Genomic DNA, 16,692 nt, shown 5'->3' on the forward strand with positions numbered 1-16,692 from the left:
GTGAATTCTAAAGTGCGTGAGTAAGTAAGTAAGTCAAACTGTACGCACTTACAGTGAGATAGGATTTATTTTCGGAAACTACTCACTCCAAAAAATTCGAAAAAATCGGGGTAGTGCGCTTAGATGAAATCTAGGCCTCAAAATATGTTCCATTCCGATATCTGCTCAAATAAACTTATACTTAATAGTATATTGCCAACTTTTAGAAATTTACTCAAAACCCCCCTTAAAATCATCCTAGGACTATCCAATTTCGCACCAGCATAGAGCATCGCTAAGTTTTGGGCAGGTTACTGCTATTGAGAGAACTGAACGATTTAAATCTTTCGAGTCAATGCTATCAGCCAATGGAGAACTGCGTTATGCTCCTCACATAGAGAAACACAAAATCTTTTATACCTGAAGCGTCAAGCCTCCGGTTTCCCGACTTGTTTTTGCTTTCTTTCCTCTTGACATCCATTGCATACATGTATTAACAGGCAAGTCCTGCAAATATGTTAGGCTGAGACTGGACAAGATGATTTTGTTGAAGAACAAAACCTACAATTTCTAGAAGAGGCCAAGTTATGGAGACGCTATTCGTCTGGTGGTAGACTTCCTGGGTAAAAATAAAACTAGGTAGCTTGCTCCTACTACAATATATTTGAATAGTTAGTAAATACGTATTTCGAAAGCTAGTTACTTTCTTCCTCAGTACTTAAGCTACTCTATTATATAACTATTTTAAGACTTCCTGGGATTTGACCCTATCAATAATTTAAAATATAAGGAATCATAAAAAAATAAGAGAAGGAAAAAAGAGAGGAACTTCCTCATCCCTTCAAAGCTGCAATTGCCACTAATGAGGACGATATCGTTTAATTCTCCATCGATGAAGACGTCGAAGGTTGTTTAGTATGACTCATACCTTCGATGATTACGCGCCTTTTCTGTGAATGCCTTCCAAAACTTGCAAATCTGTGTATACTTCCCAAAAATTTTTAGTGAATTGCAATACAAAATTTAATGCAAACTGGTTTGCTTAATAATTTCCTCCATTGAGAAAAATGTGAAACTCCTCTGTGTTCTGTCACTGTGAATCCTTTTGTTTATTGATAAATCCCAAAGGATATATGTTTTTTTTTAAAGATTGTGGGATCCTTAGTCCGCATCCACTTGATGTCGGACCGGACCAAATAGGAAGCAACTTACTCTCTCTTTTTCTGGTCCACAGGCCCCTCGTTTAGAGCTTAGCATCGAAACTTTACAAATATTAGACGAAGACGGCTATACGGTTTCTTACCTGGGCAGAGGTTGCCTCAATCTTGCCCTGGGAGCAGCGTGACCGAGGTGGCTCGCAGATGTTAAGTGCTCCTTTATATAATTCACAGAACACGGCATGACATTATATTGAGCGTAAATCCTCCCATACTTGGGCATATTTGCAATTCTTAAAAAAATATGTTCAGCTCTGGCTCAAAGTATGGGCGGATTTATGAGCGCTTAACATCTGCGAGCCGTTTCGATCACGCTGCTCCAAGGGCAGAGATGAGGCAGCTTCTGCTCTGGTAAGAAATCGTCTTCGTCGAATATTCCCAAAGGATATCCTTTTCATGTGATGCTCTTTGTAATAATTCTTCGGGAAATAAGCCCTGAGTTCCTCGTGATACCAACTGAATCTCTCATGATCGCTCTTGAGCCAGCGACAAGGAGAGGGGGACGTGGTGGAGAACGTTCGCTGCCTTCATCTTCACTAGTTGTTCCGTTTATGCATCAGCGTGCAATTATGGTATAATGGGGATCAGAATCCCCATCAAACTGACGTCATTGTGGGGTACCAAGTGAAAGATTTCAATATCAAAATGTCTGGATTTCAATTAGTATAAAAATCTATTTTCGATTTCACAGTGTTTAAACGAAAGAATTAATAAATTATTTTTTTTACAGAGTAATAAAAATGCTCTTCCAGCAAATGTTCTCAACATGGGTCCATTGGGCCAGAAAAATGTCAATTTACTATCACCGCCAAATATGGCAGGCAACATGCCGGCTAACATGGGTGTTGGAGGAATGGTCAACTCCATGCCCATGTCTATTTCAAACAATGGAACTCAAACGCTGAGTTCTATGCAAAGTAAGTATTCACTTTAGGAAGTTTTCCAGAAATTGAAAACTAATTAATGATTCATTTCTTAATTTCTCCTCTCACTTCTATAAAGGTATGAATAGCATCGCACAAGGTAATGTGGGTAATATGATTTTAACAAATAGTAATATGGGAATGGGCGGTGCTATGTCATCGGGCGGTTTAGTTTCTAATACACTTAAACAACAAATTGGTACGTCGCCGTTATTGGGTGCTGTACAGTCGAATCAAGGAAATCAAGGTCTACATCATGGATCTCATCAAGTAGGTTTACAAAATGGCCCAATTATGGGTGTGGCTGTTGGTCAAATCGTTCGTCAGCAGCATATCGTCCGCGGTCCAAATCCTCATCTTATGGGTAGCGGACCAAGAATGCAATCTCCTAATATCGGTGAGTAGTTTTCAATTGTTTTACTCCATATCTCGGTCTTTAGATAAAGAAAAATATTTATTGATCAAATTTAAGTGAAATTTTTGATCATTAAGTATCACTGTCTGACTAATCCTGCCGCTAATGTTTGTATTCATGGATTATATAATTTTCCTCCCTCAATTAGGTCAAATTAATAGCATGGGCGGCCCGAATGGCCCATATGGCTATGGCAATCCAAATCAACAAAGTATGAATGTGAACGCGGGTGGCGGCGGACCGCAACAACCGATGCTAGTTAATTCAATCTCACAACAGCGAATACCCCCAAACATAGTGATGCAGGGAAATCGACCTGGGGGCCCCATTGGTACCAATATTGGTCTAGGCGCGATTGGGAATGATGGAGGACTACAGCAGGGTGGTCAAGGACAACCAACGGGTGTTCAGCAAACGTCGTCTCAGCCTCAACCAGTAGGACCAGCGGGTGCCCAACCAAGACCTCAAGGGACAGCTGTTCAACAGAATCCGGGTGGCATGCAGCAGCAGCCACAACAGCAGAACCCCGGGACTGCCCAACAATCGGGGAGTCCTAGTGCAGCTATTGACAAGAAAAAACAGATTCAGCAGCAACTTATGCTTTTATTACACGCTCATAAGTGTCATCGACGGGAAAGTGAGAATCTTAACAATATGAAGTGTACAGTTCTGCACTGTAAAACAATGAAGGATGTTCTAAGCCACATGGCTAACTGTAAAGCGAATAAAGACTGCGATTATGCGCACTGTATTTCATCCCGCCAGATTCTTCTTCACTGGAAGAATTGCACGCGGCAAGATTGTGCAATTTGTTTACCGTTTAGGCAAACTGATAAATATCGTGCTCCAGTGTCGAATGCTAACAATGCAGGAGGCGCTCCATCGGGAGCACAACAGCAACAACAACAGCAGCAGCAGCAGCAACAACAACAAGTTGGCGGGAATGTTAATATGGCAGGCAGTTCTATGCCGGGTGCCCCATCACCAGCCGCCCTAGGTGCAGCGAAGCAGAACCAAGACTTAGCTCAGTTGCAGCAACAACAACAGCAGCAACAAAATGTTGTTCAGAATCAGGATGTTCGTCGATTTGAGTTGCAAAGCATGCAGGGCGGAACTGTTTCATCGGCCTCCAGCATTCTTCCTTCAAACGCAGGAGCGCCGCAAGTAGCGCAGGGCATGCGGATGTCGGGTCCATCGGTACGAGTTATTGTTCCGAATCAAGGCGTTCCACAAAATTCTAATCAAATGCTGGCGAACAATGTTTTGATGGGCAACGACATGGCGAATAATTCGATATCACCCATTGTCGGAGGTGGTGCAAGTGGTGGCAACCATGTTTTATCAGTTGGAAATCAACAAGGGCAACCTGGCATGCCTAATCAATCTAGTGTTGGAGCTCCACAACAGTCCAATCAGCAGCCTCAGCAACAAGGAAACATTCCACAAACTGTCGGTGTGCAAATGTTCAACACAGCGAATGCAGAAAGCGCGGTCAAAGCAATGGCCAACAATCCACTCGCCCAAATGAAAATGGGTGTTCTGCCGAACCAGCAGCTGGGCGGATCGATTCCAACTTCTGGGAATACGAAAGATTGGCATAATACCGTTACTCCTGATCTGCGCAACCACCTCGTTCATAAACTCGTGCAAGCAATTTTCCCCACCTCTGATCAAGCAACAATGATGGACAAACGTATGCACAATTTGGTATCATATGCCGAAAAGGTAGAACGCGATATGTATGAAATGGCTAATTCGCGATCAGAGTATTATCATCTTTTGGCTGAGAAGATCTATAAGATTCAGAAGGAGCTTGATGAGAAACGACAGCGTCGAAAAGAGCAGCAGATGATCTTACAGCAACAGCAACAACAAGCTCAACAGCAAGCAGGTGGAGCATGTGGACCGTCTCCACAATCTCTGCCAGGCCATCAACAAATGCGACCAGTCGGACAGCCTGCGGGAATGGTTAGTCCGATGGGAGGTACTCAGGGTGTGTGTCCGACCAGTGCTCTGGGATCTGTTATGCAACGAGCGCCTGGAATTATTGGTCAAGGACCTCAGACCGCGGGCATGCGAAGCCACTCTCCTGGCATGGTGAATGTAGGAATGCAACCCAATCGTATGCAATTCAACCCTAATCAACAAACGAGCATAGGGAACATTGTTGTTGGTCCATCAGGGCCAAGTCCAAATAGTACATCGCAGCAAAACTTGGTTGTTCAAAACCCAGTCTTGTCGCCGTTCACCGGTCAGGCAATGTCTGCAGGTAATAGCACGGCGAACATAACACCACCCACTAGTGTTGCGGCTACAGCACAGTTCATGAACGCAAATGGCGCTTCGATAACAGGCGTAACCGGCACTATTTCTCAGCAGACACTGGCACAACAAAATCAATTTAATGATGTAATGAAGGCGAGACTGCTATCAGGGGCAGCTGGCGGTCCCAACCAACAGTCGCAACAGCCACAGTCGCAACCGCCGCAGCAACAGCAGCCGCCTCAACCGCAGAACACTAGTCAGCAAATTGTTTCGTCGTCGTCAGCTGCGAATGTATCTGTGCAGCAGAACGTGCCACCTCAGGCGCCATCCCCATTCAGCTCTGTCGGACAGATGCCTACAAACCAATCGTCGAACAGTAATGCATTTAATACAATGTCGCGAAACAGCAGTAGTAATTTACCGCCTACACCAACCAGTCTTGAAGCTTTAGGCAGCGTAAGCAGTGCTTCTATGGTGCCTGTAGCTAGTCCTTCACCAATTCTATCATCAAACGGACCAATACCGGTTAGCACTCCGAATCCGCCGAGTGTATCGTCCCTGCTACAACCAAAAGTAGAACCTTTATCTCCTTCGCTTATGACCTCTCCTTCCCAGACAACTACGAATGTAACCCAATCACTGTCTGCTGCTCTGGGAGCCAGTCAACAGAGTGCTAGTTCTCTGGGGAAAGGCGGGGGTAGTTCCAATTCGACTGTTTCTCTACCATCCAGTCGGCCGTCATCGAGTAGCAACCTCTCGTCTCAAATGGCTGCTCTGGAAGCTGCAGCTCGTGATCGTGATGATAACACGCCATCTCCAGATATGGGAGGCGCAGGTGCCGCTCAAAAAGGCAAATTGGATTCCATCAAGCAAGAAGACGATTGCAAGAAAGAAATCGATGACAATGAAAGTGGATCGCAACATGATAATTCGAATAGCGGTGGTGGCAAGAATGTGAATAGTGAAGGAATGAATAATATCAAGATTGAAATTAAGTCTGAGCCAATGGAAGTTGAAGGTGGCAGCGGTGCAACAAATAATATAGAAGGTTCAATGGATACAAAGGATGATATCAAAGTTAAGGATGAACCGATGTCGCCGTCACAGGGTGATACCAAGATTGGTATTAAGATGGAAGTGAAACCGGTCGTTCCTGAACCAATCGTACCGAATGCTTCGGATAAGAAGAAAAAATGCCGTAAGTATATTCATTTCCAATGTCCGCTTGCACATATACAGATTTTGATCAGAAAACTAATATCTATTTTGTATTATTGCTATTTTTTTTACAGTTTTCAAACCTGAAGAATTACGTCAAGCCCTAATGCCTACTCTAGAGAAACTACTTCAACAAGATCCAGAATCGTTGCCATTCAAATCGCCTGTTGATCCTCAAGCGTTGGGCATTCCTGACTATTTCGATATTGTTAAGAAACCAATGGATTTGAGTACGATTCGAAATAAACTGATGACTGGACAATATTCAGATCCATGGGAGTACGTCGATGATGTTTGGCTCATGTTTGACAATGCATGGCTTTACAATCGAAAAACGTCACGTGTTTATCGTTATTGTACAAAAGTGAGTATATAATTTCCTTTTTTTTGGATATTTTCTATTGAATAAGTGATTAAGAAGGAGCGGAACTAAACTGAATTTATTAATTTGCGGCCTTAAGTAGCGTATCCAAAAGGTAAACCTGTCGGTGTCAATGCGGAATTGCTTCTCTTGACTTACTATTATCAGTTGCTGAACATATCCCATACGTATTTATCGTTTGAATGTGGCAGGCGTTCAGAGAATACAATCGATTTGAAGTTGTCCTTCAAGCGAGTTACATCCTTTTTATAGCAGCGTGAAAGTATTTCGGATTTAACAATTCCCTTAGATGCGGTTGCGCTTATTTAGACATACACAAGTCGTGCAAGAGCTTCTAGATCGTTTTTTGCATCCAATTTAAATCAAAAGAGGGAGGTTAATTTTATATTTATTTACCAGATGTACAAGCTTAAGTCCGCTGTTTTTTTTCGAGATAAATCTCCCAGTATCTCCCATTTGAGCGTTTCTAAGCAGTTTCGAACTTTTTTCAATGTGTGTGGCGGAGCATTATAATGGAGGAAAATAGATTTTTCATGTTTTTGTTGATATTCCGGCCGTTTTTCATTCAGAGCACGATGCAAATTGATGAGTTGTTGGTGACAACGGTAGGCATCGACAGTTTTACCAGGTTTCAACAGTTCATAGTAGACAATACGCCACTGATCCCACCAAATGCACAGCATCGTCTTCTGTGCGAAGCGATTTGGTCTTGTGGAAGATGTCGCTGGTTGGCCGGCATCAACTGACGATTTTTCTCGTTTAGGATTCTCAAAATAAATTCATTTTTTGCCGCCAGTCATAATCCGATGCAAAAACATCTTTTTTTGTGTCTGGTAAGCAAGATTTCGCATATGTTTTGTCGCCGCTTCATCTGCATATCGTTCAATTCACACGGCAGCCATTTTCCGAACTTTTGAACCTTACCCATTGCACGTACATGCAGGGAAACTGCTTGTTGAGAGACGCCTAATTGCTTGGTGAGCATTTTCTGCGTTTGAGTATCGTACTCGTCCAAAAGAGCCTCCAAATCGTGGTCCTTAACTTCCCCAGGCCGATTTTCACGCTCCTTGTCGCTTAGATCGAAATCGCCATCTTTGAACCGATGGAACCAGTCTCGGCATGTTGTTTCCGATAGAGCATTGTCGCCGTAGGTCTCCACAAGCATTCGATGTAATTCAGCGGCTGATTCCTGCAAATTGAAGCAAAAAAACAGAGCCGCCAGCAAATACTTCTTTCCCGGAATAAAACTGGACATGATTATTGAAGAGAAAAAAATATGCTTTTGCGTGAAATTGCTGATGATATGCACTGGAAAATGTCGAACTAGAAAAAAATATGGCGTGCTCATAGCAGTTTCATACGCTTACTGACGCCACCTGTGAGCGAACAGCGGATTTAAGCTTGTACACCTGGTATTTATAATTTTATTATAAAGGCCCCATTAGATTATATTATATGGAATTGATAAGGAGCGAGCTGTCCTCTGTTTTTATGAAGTCCAGAATTCGCTGTCTGAAAATTTCGCACATTTTTTTCAGATTCTCCGCTGTCATTGCGTCTCACTCATGCTGTATTCAATCAAATGGTGCCTATTATTTTTAGGTTTGGACTCCATAAATGTACTCTTGCTTCAACCTGGACCACACTTTTACTATGAGATTCAAGTCGAAAGAGTTGTTCGGCCAATTTGTGAAGCGCTCGTAAATCGCTTCGTAAGTTGCCAAAGTTGTATGCGGTCGACCCTATCCATAAACTGATGGACATTATTGACGCGTTGTGCTTACTCTGGCAGGGTATTTTCATTATAGTATGTTTCAATAATGAACACTCCTGTCTCGGCAAAGCAGTAGGTTCTTAACATGGCAGCTCACTTCGCTAGGTACCGTTAGTTTTATGTGAAATTTTACGTACTGCATTGGGGGAATACTCGTATTTTTGTTCGTTGTTATCGTTCTATTCTGCTAATTGGGTGCGGATGTAATCATCCGTAAACTGGTTCACATGATTGCGGATGTTCTTTCCATTAAGTAATGGCTTCACACTTTGCCTATTATATTTTCCTTTCTGTTACTCGGGATTTTTATGCCATTGCTATTGGAAATTTGATTATTTCTCTACCTAAGGATTGAGGAGAGCGATGATTTTCTAAGTAGTTTTTTCGAGGTACATTCATTCAGGTGGAGATCTAGAAACTATTTTTCCAGTATGTCCAGCAAATGTGCAGTTGCGGTGTCTAGGACGTCAAATTTTTGGTTCTGGCCATATACTTTGCTTCTGTTGATGATATAGCCATTACATTTGGCTTGCGATATGCCCATGAAAAGGATCGAGATGAAAATGTATCGTATATAGGGTCGTTTTTTTATGGGCTCATTGACATTCGCGACACCGATGTAGTGCTTGATCTTCCTTATTGTTCTGTAATATTTGAATTTTGGCTCTAATTTCTTATATAGGTGTCATAGCATTCGTTTGGTTATAGTTCAATGTCTCCATCGTAGCATGTGTTAAACTGGTAAAAGATTAATGGCGCATCTCAAGCTTTGTATTCACGATTAAATACATGAACCGATTTATCAATTCTTGATAAGGATCTTTCGATTTTTCCTCTCTGTTTCCTCAGCTTTCTCAATTCTGTAATTCGCTCCGGATGGTGTGGCTTTTGATTTTGCAATTGATATTCTGGAGCATTTCAAGATTCTTCTAATAATGATTGCTCTGGACCAAAAAAAAGAAATGCATGCGTTTTCGCCTTCAAGATTCTGTATTTCAAGGCCGTCTGTTAAATGCCCGTACAACTCGTCAGCGGAGAAGCTTTTTTTGCATACGACGATAATATCGCAGTAATTAGCATGTTCCCCTTATTAACATTTTTGGTAAATATGCATAGATCGGTCATCGATCTCTTAGCACTGCACGGTGTTGCTGGTTTCTCATCTTCCAGCCTTACAAAATTTGTATATATATTTTTGTAGACAACTCCAGATGCGGCGTCTTTCTATGTGGATATGATTTTTCTTGGGATGGGTTACCTTCCTTTTTGGACAAACACTGTTTTGTTAGAATTTCAGTTGAGGAATGGAGTCCTAATCTAGAGATGCTAAATCTTCATTTAGTGTTTGGTTGGGACTGAGACAATAAGTCGAATTGATTTAAATTGAACTACGGGGACGAATCTTCCGTCTAAATCTATGCTGTTTTATACGTTTCTACCGTGCCGTTTTGGTGAAGAAATTTAGGTCCTCCTGTAATGACGTAATTGGAATCATATTTATTAAATTGAAAAGGGCAAAACAATCATTGGTGAATATTATTCGAGTTGTTGGGCAGATTTGACACTGTTTTGAAACAGAAATGACCGCATTTAGCAAAGAAAGCACTTTTTTTTCATAAGGACAATACGTGTGTAGTCACTATGGCAAACATTCATCAAGTGGGCTATGAACTGCTACTTTTTATCATATTCTAAAGATTTAGCACCCTCAGGCTATTTTTTCTTTCCAAACTTGAAGAAATGGCTGGGTGGTAAAAGAGGACATCGCTGAAACAAACGCTTGTTAAGTGTTAAGTGTCTTGAGGAATCTTGTTATTTTTAAGGAATAACAAAAATAGGAACAGGTTGGACTAATATCGAACTTAAAGGTGATTTTGTAGAAAAATAAAATGACTTTATGCTAAAAAACAGGTTTTCCTTTAAAAGTCGTACTAACAAATTCCGAACAACTGGTGTTAATATTTTTGAAACTTGCTGATCCATTTTTCATAGGGCGTTCTCTTTTTAATCACTCGGTCTTTGTTTCGTAAGTATTTCATAGTATGTTTTACTCTGATTACATTCTATTAAATAATAAATATGCTTCATAACCCCAGAAATTGAAGGTTTAAGGGTTGAATATCCGGGCCATATTCGTTAGTCTTAAGAGATGTTTCACTAGGCGCACCCGGTGAAATTCCTTTTTAGGGTCTATTATCCCCCCAAAGTATGCCTACATCGCGTATGTGTGGATAGTTCAGTAAATGAGAAGCCGGTTTAGTCTTCCTCGTTGTCGAACTTCATGTTGGGATCCTCAATATGATTTTCACAGTTATGAATTTGCTAATTCCAAGTCCAGGTTCTGGTTCTATAAATAATGATTTTAGTCTCTTGTTTGAAAGTCCCTCCTTCTTTTGAAGGCAATCAACATCGTTATGTGCTGTCATTCACTTCAACGTTACGCCGGTTTGAGTTGCGTCCACAAATTTTTCCTTTATTGTTAAAATGGTGATTTTAGTTTCAGTTAAGCACTCGACAATCGATTGACTGTGTCTGTCTGCCAGTCTGTTACACCTACTTTACTTCAAGACGGCTACATCGATTCGAACGAAATTTGTTAGACATAGGGGAACTTTGAAATCCCACAGTGAGTGACATAAATTTACGTGCAATTTAAAGGGGGCCCTCATACATGCATGTGGGGTATCAAATGAAAGGCCTCGATGAGTACTTTTTGCCACTGATAGTTTTGACATAAATTGCAAAATACGCGAATAAGAGACCAAAATGTGCACACTTAAATTGAGACAGGACTCATTTTTGGAAACTACCCATTCCAGAAATCAAAATGATGCGCTTGTACGAAATCTAGGCCCCAAAATATGTCCTATTTCGTTATCTACTGAAATAAATTTGCTAATTGTATATTACCTTTTTTTCCAAGTTGCCTAGAAAACCCCCCTTTACTTTATCCAAGAACTACCAAATTTTCCAACAGCATAGAGGACATAATACTGATTTCATGGAAATCCGGCTATCACTTTGAAAGTTTCAGCAATTAAAACTTATCAATTTCACCCGAATTATTAAAAAAAATATTAAAATTCCATTCATGAAGGATCTACTTCTCCCCAGCCCTTTCTAGGTTTTATGTAAAACAAAATCTTATTAAAATCGGTTTACTGTCTGTCTGTCCGTCACAAGCATTTTTCTCGGAGACGGTTTAAGCGGTTTGGTGGACCTCGTCGCAAAACCGGGATGTCTGGGGGAAATTGATCATCTCTTTAAAGGACTCATTCTCAGAAACTACCTAACCGAAAAATCCTAGCCTATGCTCCGAAATTCCCTCTATACCGATATCCCTCCAAATAAAGTTAATAATAGTATATTACTATAATTTTTAATAATTGTCTGCAAAACCCCCTTAAGTTCATTTTCACCCAACGAATAAAAATAATGTAGGCTATAACAGAGCATGATCCTACCAAGTTTGGTGGAAAATGCACTATTAATAAGAAAGTTATAATAGGTCAAAGTTGTCGCTTCTGTGCAAATTCAAGACTTTGAATGTCAATATCATCCGAAAGTGGATACTTTCACATAATATATATACGCTCATTTGTCTTTATAAAAAAAATAAACAAAAGCTGTACTCGGAAATGGCTGAACCAATTGCCACGAAAAATGGTGAGAACATGTGGTCTGTGAATTCCTTTACATACAGCAAGTGGCGTGATTTTCTGTCGCCACAAATGTGTAAGGGGGTGTGCATTTTTTTACGGTCATGTGGGGTATCAAATGGAAGGGCTCAATTAGTATTGCTCAAAACTGATGATATTTTTAATACCGTGGTGAAAAATGGGGGGGTTGGGGACCCAAAATGTGGTGGTATTTCTCACATAAGATAAACACAAACTTTATACCTGAAGGTTCCAGCTTCCGGTATTCCCACTTGTTTACTTCTTTTGGTAGAAAAATATTTCAAGAATACCTATTTCAAATTTTAAATCGATATTTAATTTAGTTTTAACTTCACAATGATTACGAAGCAGCGGCGTCTTCCTCTTTCTTTGGGGCTATTTTTTCCAAGAAATCTTGTTGAAAGTATCAATTCCGCCCGGCGAATAAGGTATTGTTCAGGGGATCAACAACCTCTTTCAACATGGTTTGGTATACGTTGGAATTCGTTGTTACGCCAGTTTTACATAAGTGAATATCGGTAATTATATGGTAAGAAACTCCCTACCAGACCATTACACTAGTCGAAAGGTGACTATGCTTAACTCTCTGGAATTTTCCCCTTTGCTTCGTAACAACTTTAGGCATATACTCTATCGTTTTGTTCAATAACCTTTTCTTAGATAGTGAAATTTTTTTCGCCGCCAAAGAGAATATCGCGGTGTTTTTTTTCCGTGAAAATGTATCAGGAGTGCCACACATCACATGTTAACTGCATTTTTTTCATTCGAGGAGGTTATACATCGTCTGTACGCGTCAACCTGAAGATCTTCCTCTAAAAAAAAAGAAGACGGATGCTGCGTGTAGACTCGCTCATTTCGGCTGTTAGTCACAGTTGAGTGGTGAGGTCGAGGATTGCGACAAACACGTTCACGAACAAAGTGCACACGATTTTCGAAATCCATCGGGATGTGTTGGTACTTTTTTGACAGCCTACAATTTCTCTCGATATGAACGGACTGGCAAAATTTATTGGCCATACTAGGTGTGGGCGTTGAGTAGTACTTTGATCACTTTAAAAATCGTTCAGGAATGTAGAAACCGATTGAATTCTGTTTCTAGATTCAATACGGTGGATTTACTCTGGGTACCTGTTCATGCCCGGACCAGAACCAGCAATTGGGGTGTCGGTAGCATTGGCTGATGCTGCTATCAAAAACTGGGAACAAGCTTCTCTTAATGACAGGTGGCGAAGCCTTAATGTTGCTAGACAGACCAAACTCTTCCTGTCAGAATCAAACAAACATACTGCAAAGTTTATCCTGTCGAAAAGCAGGAAGACTTCCATAAGTATTGTGAGCATTCGGACTGGCCATACTTCACTAGCTGGGCATATGTTCAGAATAAGAATTATCCAAGATGATACGTGTCCATCCTGTAATGAGGAAGCGGAATCCACGGAATATTTTCTATGTGAGTGCCCCGCTCACGGACGCATCAGACATCAGATTTTGGGTGCTGATGTGCTCGAACTGCAGGGGATAGCATCACATCCACTAACGGAAATCCTGCGATACATAAACCCATCCGGGATATTCCATTTGACGGGGGAATCGAGTACAATGGAGCTCTAAGGTTTGAGTGCTCAGATGCTTTGCCTCTCCCCCACCTCGAACACACACACGTGTGATTAATTTATTTCGACCAGTATTTAAAGCTAAAGTAACTATCCAATTTCTAGATCTATGCTTCGCCAGTTCTGAGCAGCATCAATGGCGCTACAACCGATATCCGGTCTACGCCTGCGCCAAGGTCCACCAATTCAATATCCCTAACTACGCTGTCGCTGCATCTGCCGCAGGGTGTGTTACGTCTTTTTTTTCTATTTTCTACTAAAGATATAGACATTTTGGGCTTATTCATCCTTATCCATATGCACCTGCCCACCGCAGCGTATTCAGGGCGATTTTATCCACAACCAAACGGTCGTGGTAACGCTCATAAATTTCGTCGTTATCTAGGCTGTGAAATCGTTGATCTTCCCGTAGGGAACCGAAGATTCTTTAGAGGATTCTTCTCTCGGACGCGGCTAAGAGTTTGTAATAAGTCGTGGATTCGCGTGTGACATTAAGAGTTTCTAGAGTTTTTTTCCTATAGCAATGAAAAACTTCATTATCCCCCCATGTATTTGATTTGTAGGAGTTAGTTCTTGGGCCTCGCCAAATTGATGGCGTTGCATAATTTCTCTTTCGTCGCTTATAATCCCGAGGATCATAACTGGGGCGGTAAATGAGAATACCCTGCTCAGAAAAATCTCGTTCAAGTTTGTATCCTTACGGAATTTTCTGATCATTGATTTCCAACAATTTTAAAAAGAAATTCATCTATTGGACATGTCTTATCCGTAGATTCCAGTCTTCTATATTCTGTGATCCTAATTTAATTCAATAAAACGACGAAATTTCTGGGTTCTAACTTTTTTTTTAATTTCTACTTTCAGCTTTCAGAGGTATTCGAACAAGAAATCGATCCAGTTATGAATATGTTAGGATATTGTTGCGGCCGTAAATACACATTCAATCCTCAAGTTCTGTGCTGTTACGGGAAGCAGCTATGCACGATCCCAAGAGATGCTAAGTACTACAGTTATCAGAACAGGTAATTATCACTCTATAGTAAACCTCCTTCGTTTGTATTTAAAGTTTTGTGCGAATATCATTTTTTAGCCTAGTACAAAGTTGTTTTCTAGCTCACTAGTAGTAAAAATTGAATCCCCATCGCATCGTCGGACTTGTTGCAATTTTGTTTCATTTCGGGTTTGATTGGCTTGATTGAGGAACATCGGTTTTAGATTAGTAACTGAAATTTGTCTCTGACATCTAGTTCCGACGATGTGTGTGATCTATTCAAAATCAAACTATTCTAAATTTCTCCCAAAAAGAAAGAATCATTAAATTTTTTGGTACTAACTATTTTCTTCATTTCTTTTCCATACACACAATTTTATTTTGTGCTTCCGTCTCTTATCGTCCCCGCATAAATTTTTCATGGCTATGAAATAAAAAATCCTCGAAACCTCAAAAATTGAACGAAAAATCAATAATTCGTAATTCGAAATCTTGTAACCAATCATATTAATTGTATTATAATTATCGCACCACATCCACATTCCTTTTTGAAACACAAAAAATATTGTTTTTGGGCCATCGAAATGTATTTTTAATTTTTGTACAAATTTAATCAATTGAAAACGTTGACATTTGAAAATGTACTTGAAAATACGACACGATAACACGAAACTCCGTAACAAAAAAATGAATATGTAGTCTAAAAGCATATGGTGTTGTATCTGACAGATATACTTTCTGCCAAAAATGTTTTAACGATATCCCCGGAGATACTGTGACATTGGGAGACGATCCGCTGCAGTCGCAAACGTAAGTATTTTACTGAATTGATTGTCGCTGAAAGGTTGCTTGGAAACGTATTACTCGAAGCTGTATTAAAGCTATCAAGATGATGATCTGAGCAATCTTTCGTTAGTGTTTGCTGTTTGATGCTTCAATATTTCCCGAATTTCCAGGCAAATCAAAAAAGATCAATTCAAAGAGATGAAAAACGATCACCTCGAGCTGGAGCCGTTCGTTGATTGCCTAGAATGCGGTCGAAAGCAACATCAAATATGCGTCCTTTACCTGGAAACTGTCTATCCAGGTGGTTTTTATTGTGATAATTGTCTTAAAAAGAAGGGTGTTAAGCGTAAGGAGAATAAGTTCAATGCGAAACGGTTACCTACCACGAAATTGGGTATTTATATTGAAACTCGAGTCAACAATTTCCTGAAGAAGAAAGAAGCCGGTGCTGGCGAAGTGCATATTCGGGTCGTGTCGAGTTCCGACAAAACGGTAGAAGTGAAACCAGGAATGCGGCGGCGATTCACCGAAAACAAGGAATTTTCCTCAGAGTTTCCATATCGAGCGAAAGCCTTATTTGCTTTCGAGGAAGTTGACGGAGTTGATGTGTGTTTCTTTGGCATGCACGTGCAGGAATATGGCTCGGAATGTCCTGCGCCCAATACAAGACGCGTCTATATTGCCTACTTAGATTCCGTACATTTCTTCCGACCACGACAATTCCGTACTGCTGTGTACCATGAGATCCTCCTAGGTTATATGGATTATGTGAAACAATTAGGTTATACAATGGCCCATATTTGGGCGTGTCCACCATCGGAAGGAGACGATTACATCTTCCATTGTCATCCGCCCGATCAAAAGATACCGAAGCCTAAGCGGTTGCAAGAGTGGTATAGGAAAATGTTAGATAAGGGCATGATTGAGCGCACAATTCAGGACTACAAGGATATTCTGAAGCAAGCAATGGAAGACAAGTTGTCATCTGCTACAGAGTTGCCTTATTTCGAAGGTGATTTTTGGCCCAATGTTCTTGAAGAAAGTATTAAGGAGCTTGACCAGGAGGAAGAGGAGAAGCGAAAACAAGCGGAGGCAGCAGAAGCAGCAGCAAACGCGGTAAGACTACCACATAATCTTTCATTTTTTCCTGATTTTTAACCGTATTCGATTTGGATCCCTTTAGATGTTTTCGATGAACGATGACAACGAAGCTAGTTGCGATGGTAAGAAGAAGGGACAAAAGAAAGCTAAAAAATCGAATAAGTCAAAGGCAGCTCAGCGAAAGAACAACAAGAAAGCGAATGAACAACAGACTGGAAACGATTTGAGTGCGAAAATTTACGCTACCATGGAGAAACACAAAGAAGTGTTCTTCGTAATCCGTTTGCATTCAGCACAATCCGCTGCCAGCTTAGCGGTGAGCATAATTTTTGGTGGAAGTCGTTGTAT

The 16,692-nt window shown here is 40.7% G+C and overlaps 1 protein-coding gene across 3 annotated transcripts in view; it reads left to right on the forward strand.

Annotated features, from left to right (window-relative positions):
* The window catches only part of LOC119657262 (CREB-binding protein), a 40,351-nt gene that overhangs the window by 11,310 nt on the left and 12,349 nt on the right, over positions 1-16,692 (forward strand). For 2 of the 3 annotated variants that reach the window (XM_038064091.1, XM_038064092.1), the window contains exons 4-11: positions 1,927-2,113; positions 2,199-2,516; positions 2,683-5,997; positions 6,092-6,381; positions 14,331-14,488; positions 15,157-15,267; positions 15,414-16,359; positions 16,427-16,660. In XM_038064091.1, the coding sequence (XP_037920019.1) occupies positions 1,927-2,113; positions 2,199-2,516; positions 2,683-5,997; positions 6,092-6,381; positions 14,331-14,488; positions 15,157-15,267; positions 15,414-16,359; positions 16,427-16,660 (5,559 nt within the window). The remainder of the gene's footprint in view (positions 1-1,926; positions 2,114-2,198; positions 2,517-2,682; positions 5,998-6,091; positions 6,382-14,330; positions 14,489-15,156; positions 15,268-15,413; positions 16,360-16,426; positions 16,661-16,692) is intronic. The other variant, XM_038064093.1, reaches the window with a different exon arrangement.

Source organism: Hermetia illucens, chromosome 5 (assembly GCF_905115235.1).
Source record: "Hermetia illucens chromosome 5, iHerIll2.2.curated.20191125, whole genome shotgun sequence".
Classification (NCBI taxonomy): Eukaryota; Metazoa; Arthropoda; class Insecta; order Diptera; family Stratiomyidae; genus Hermetia; species Hermetia illucens.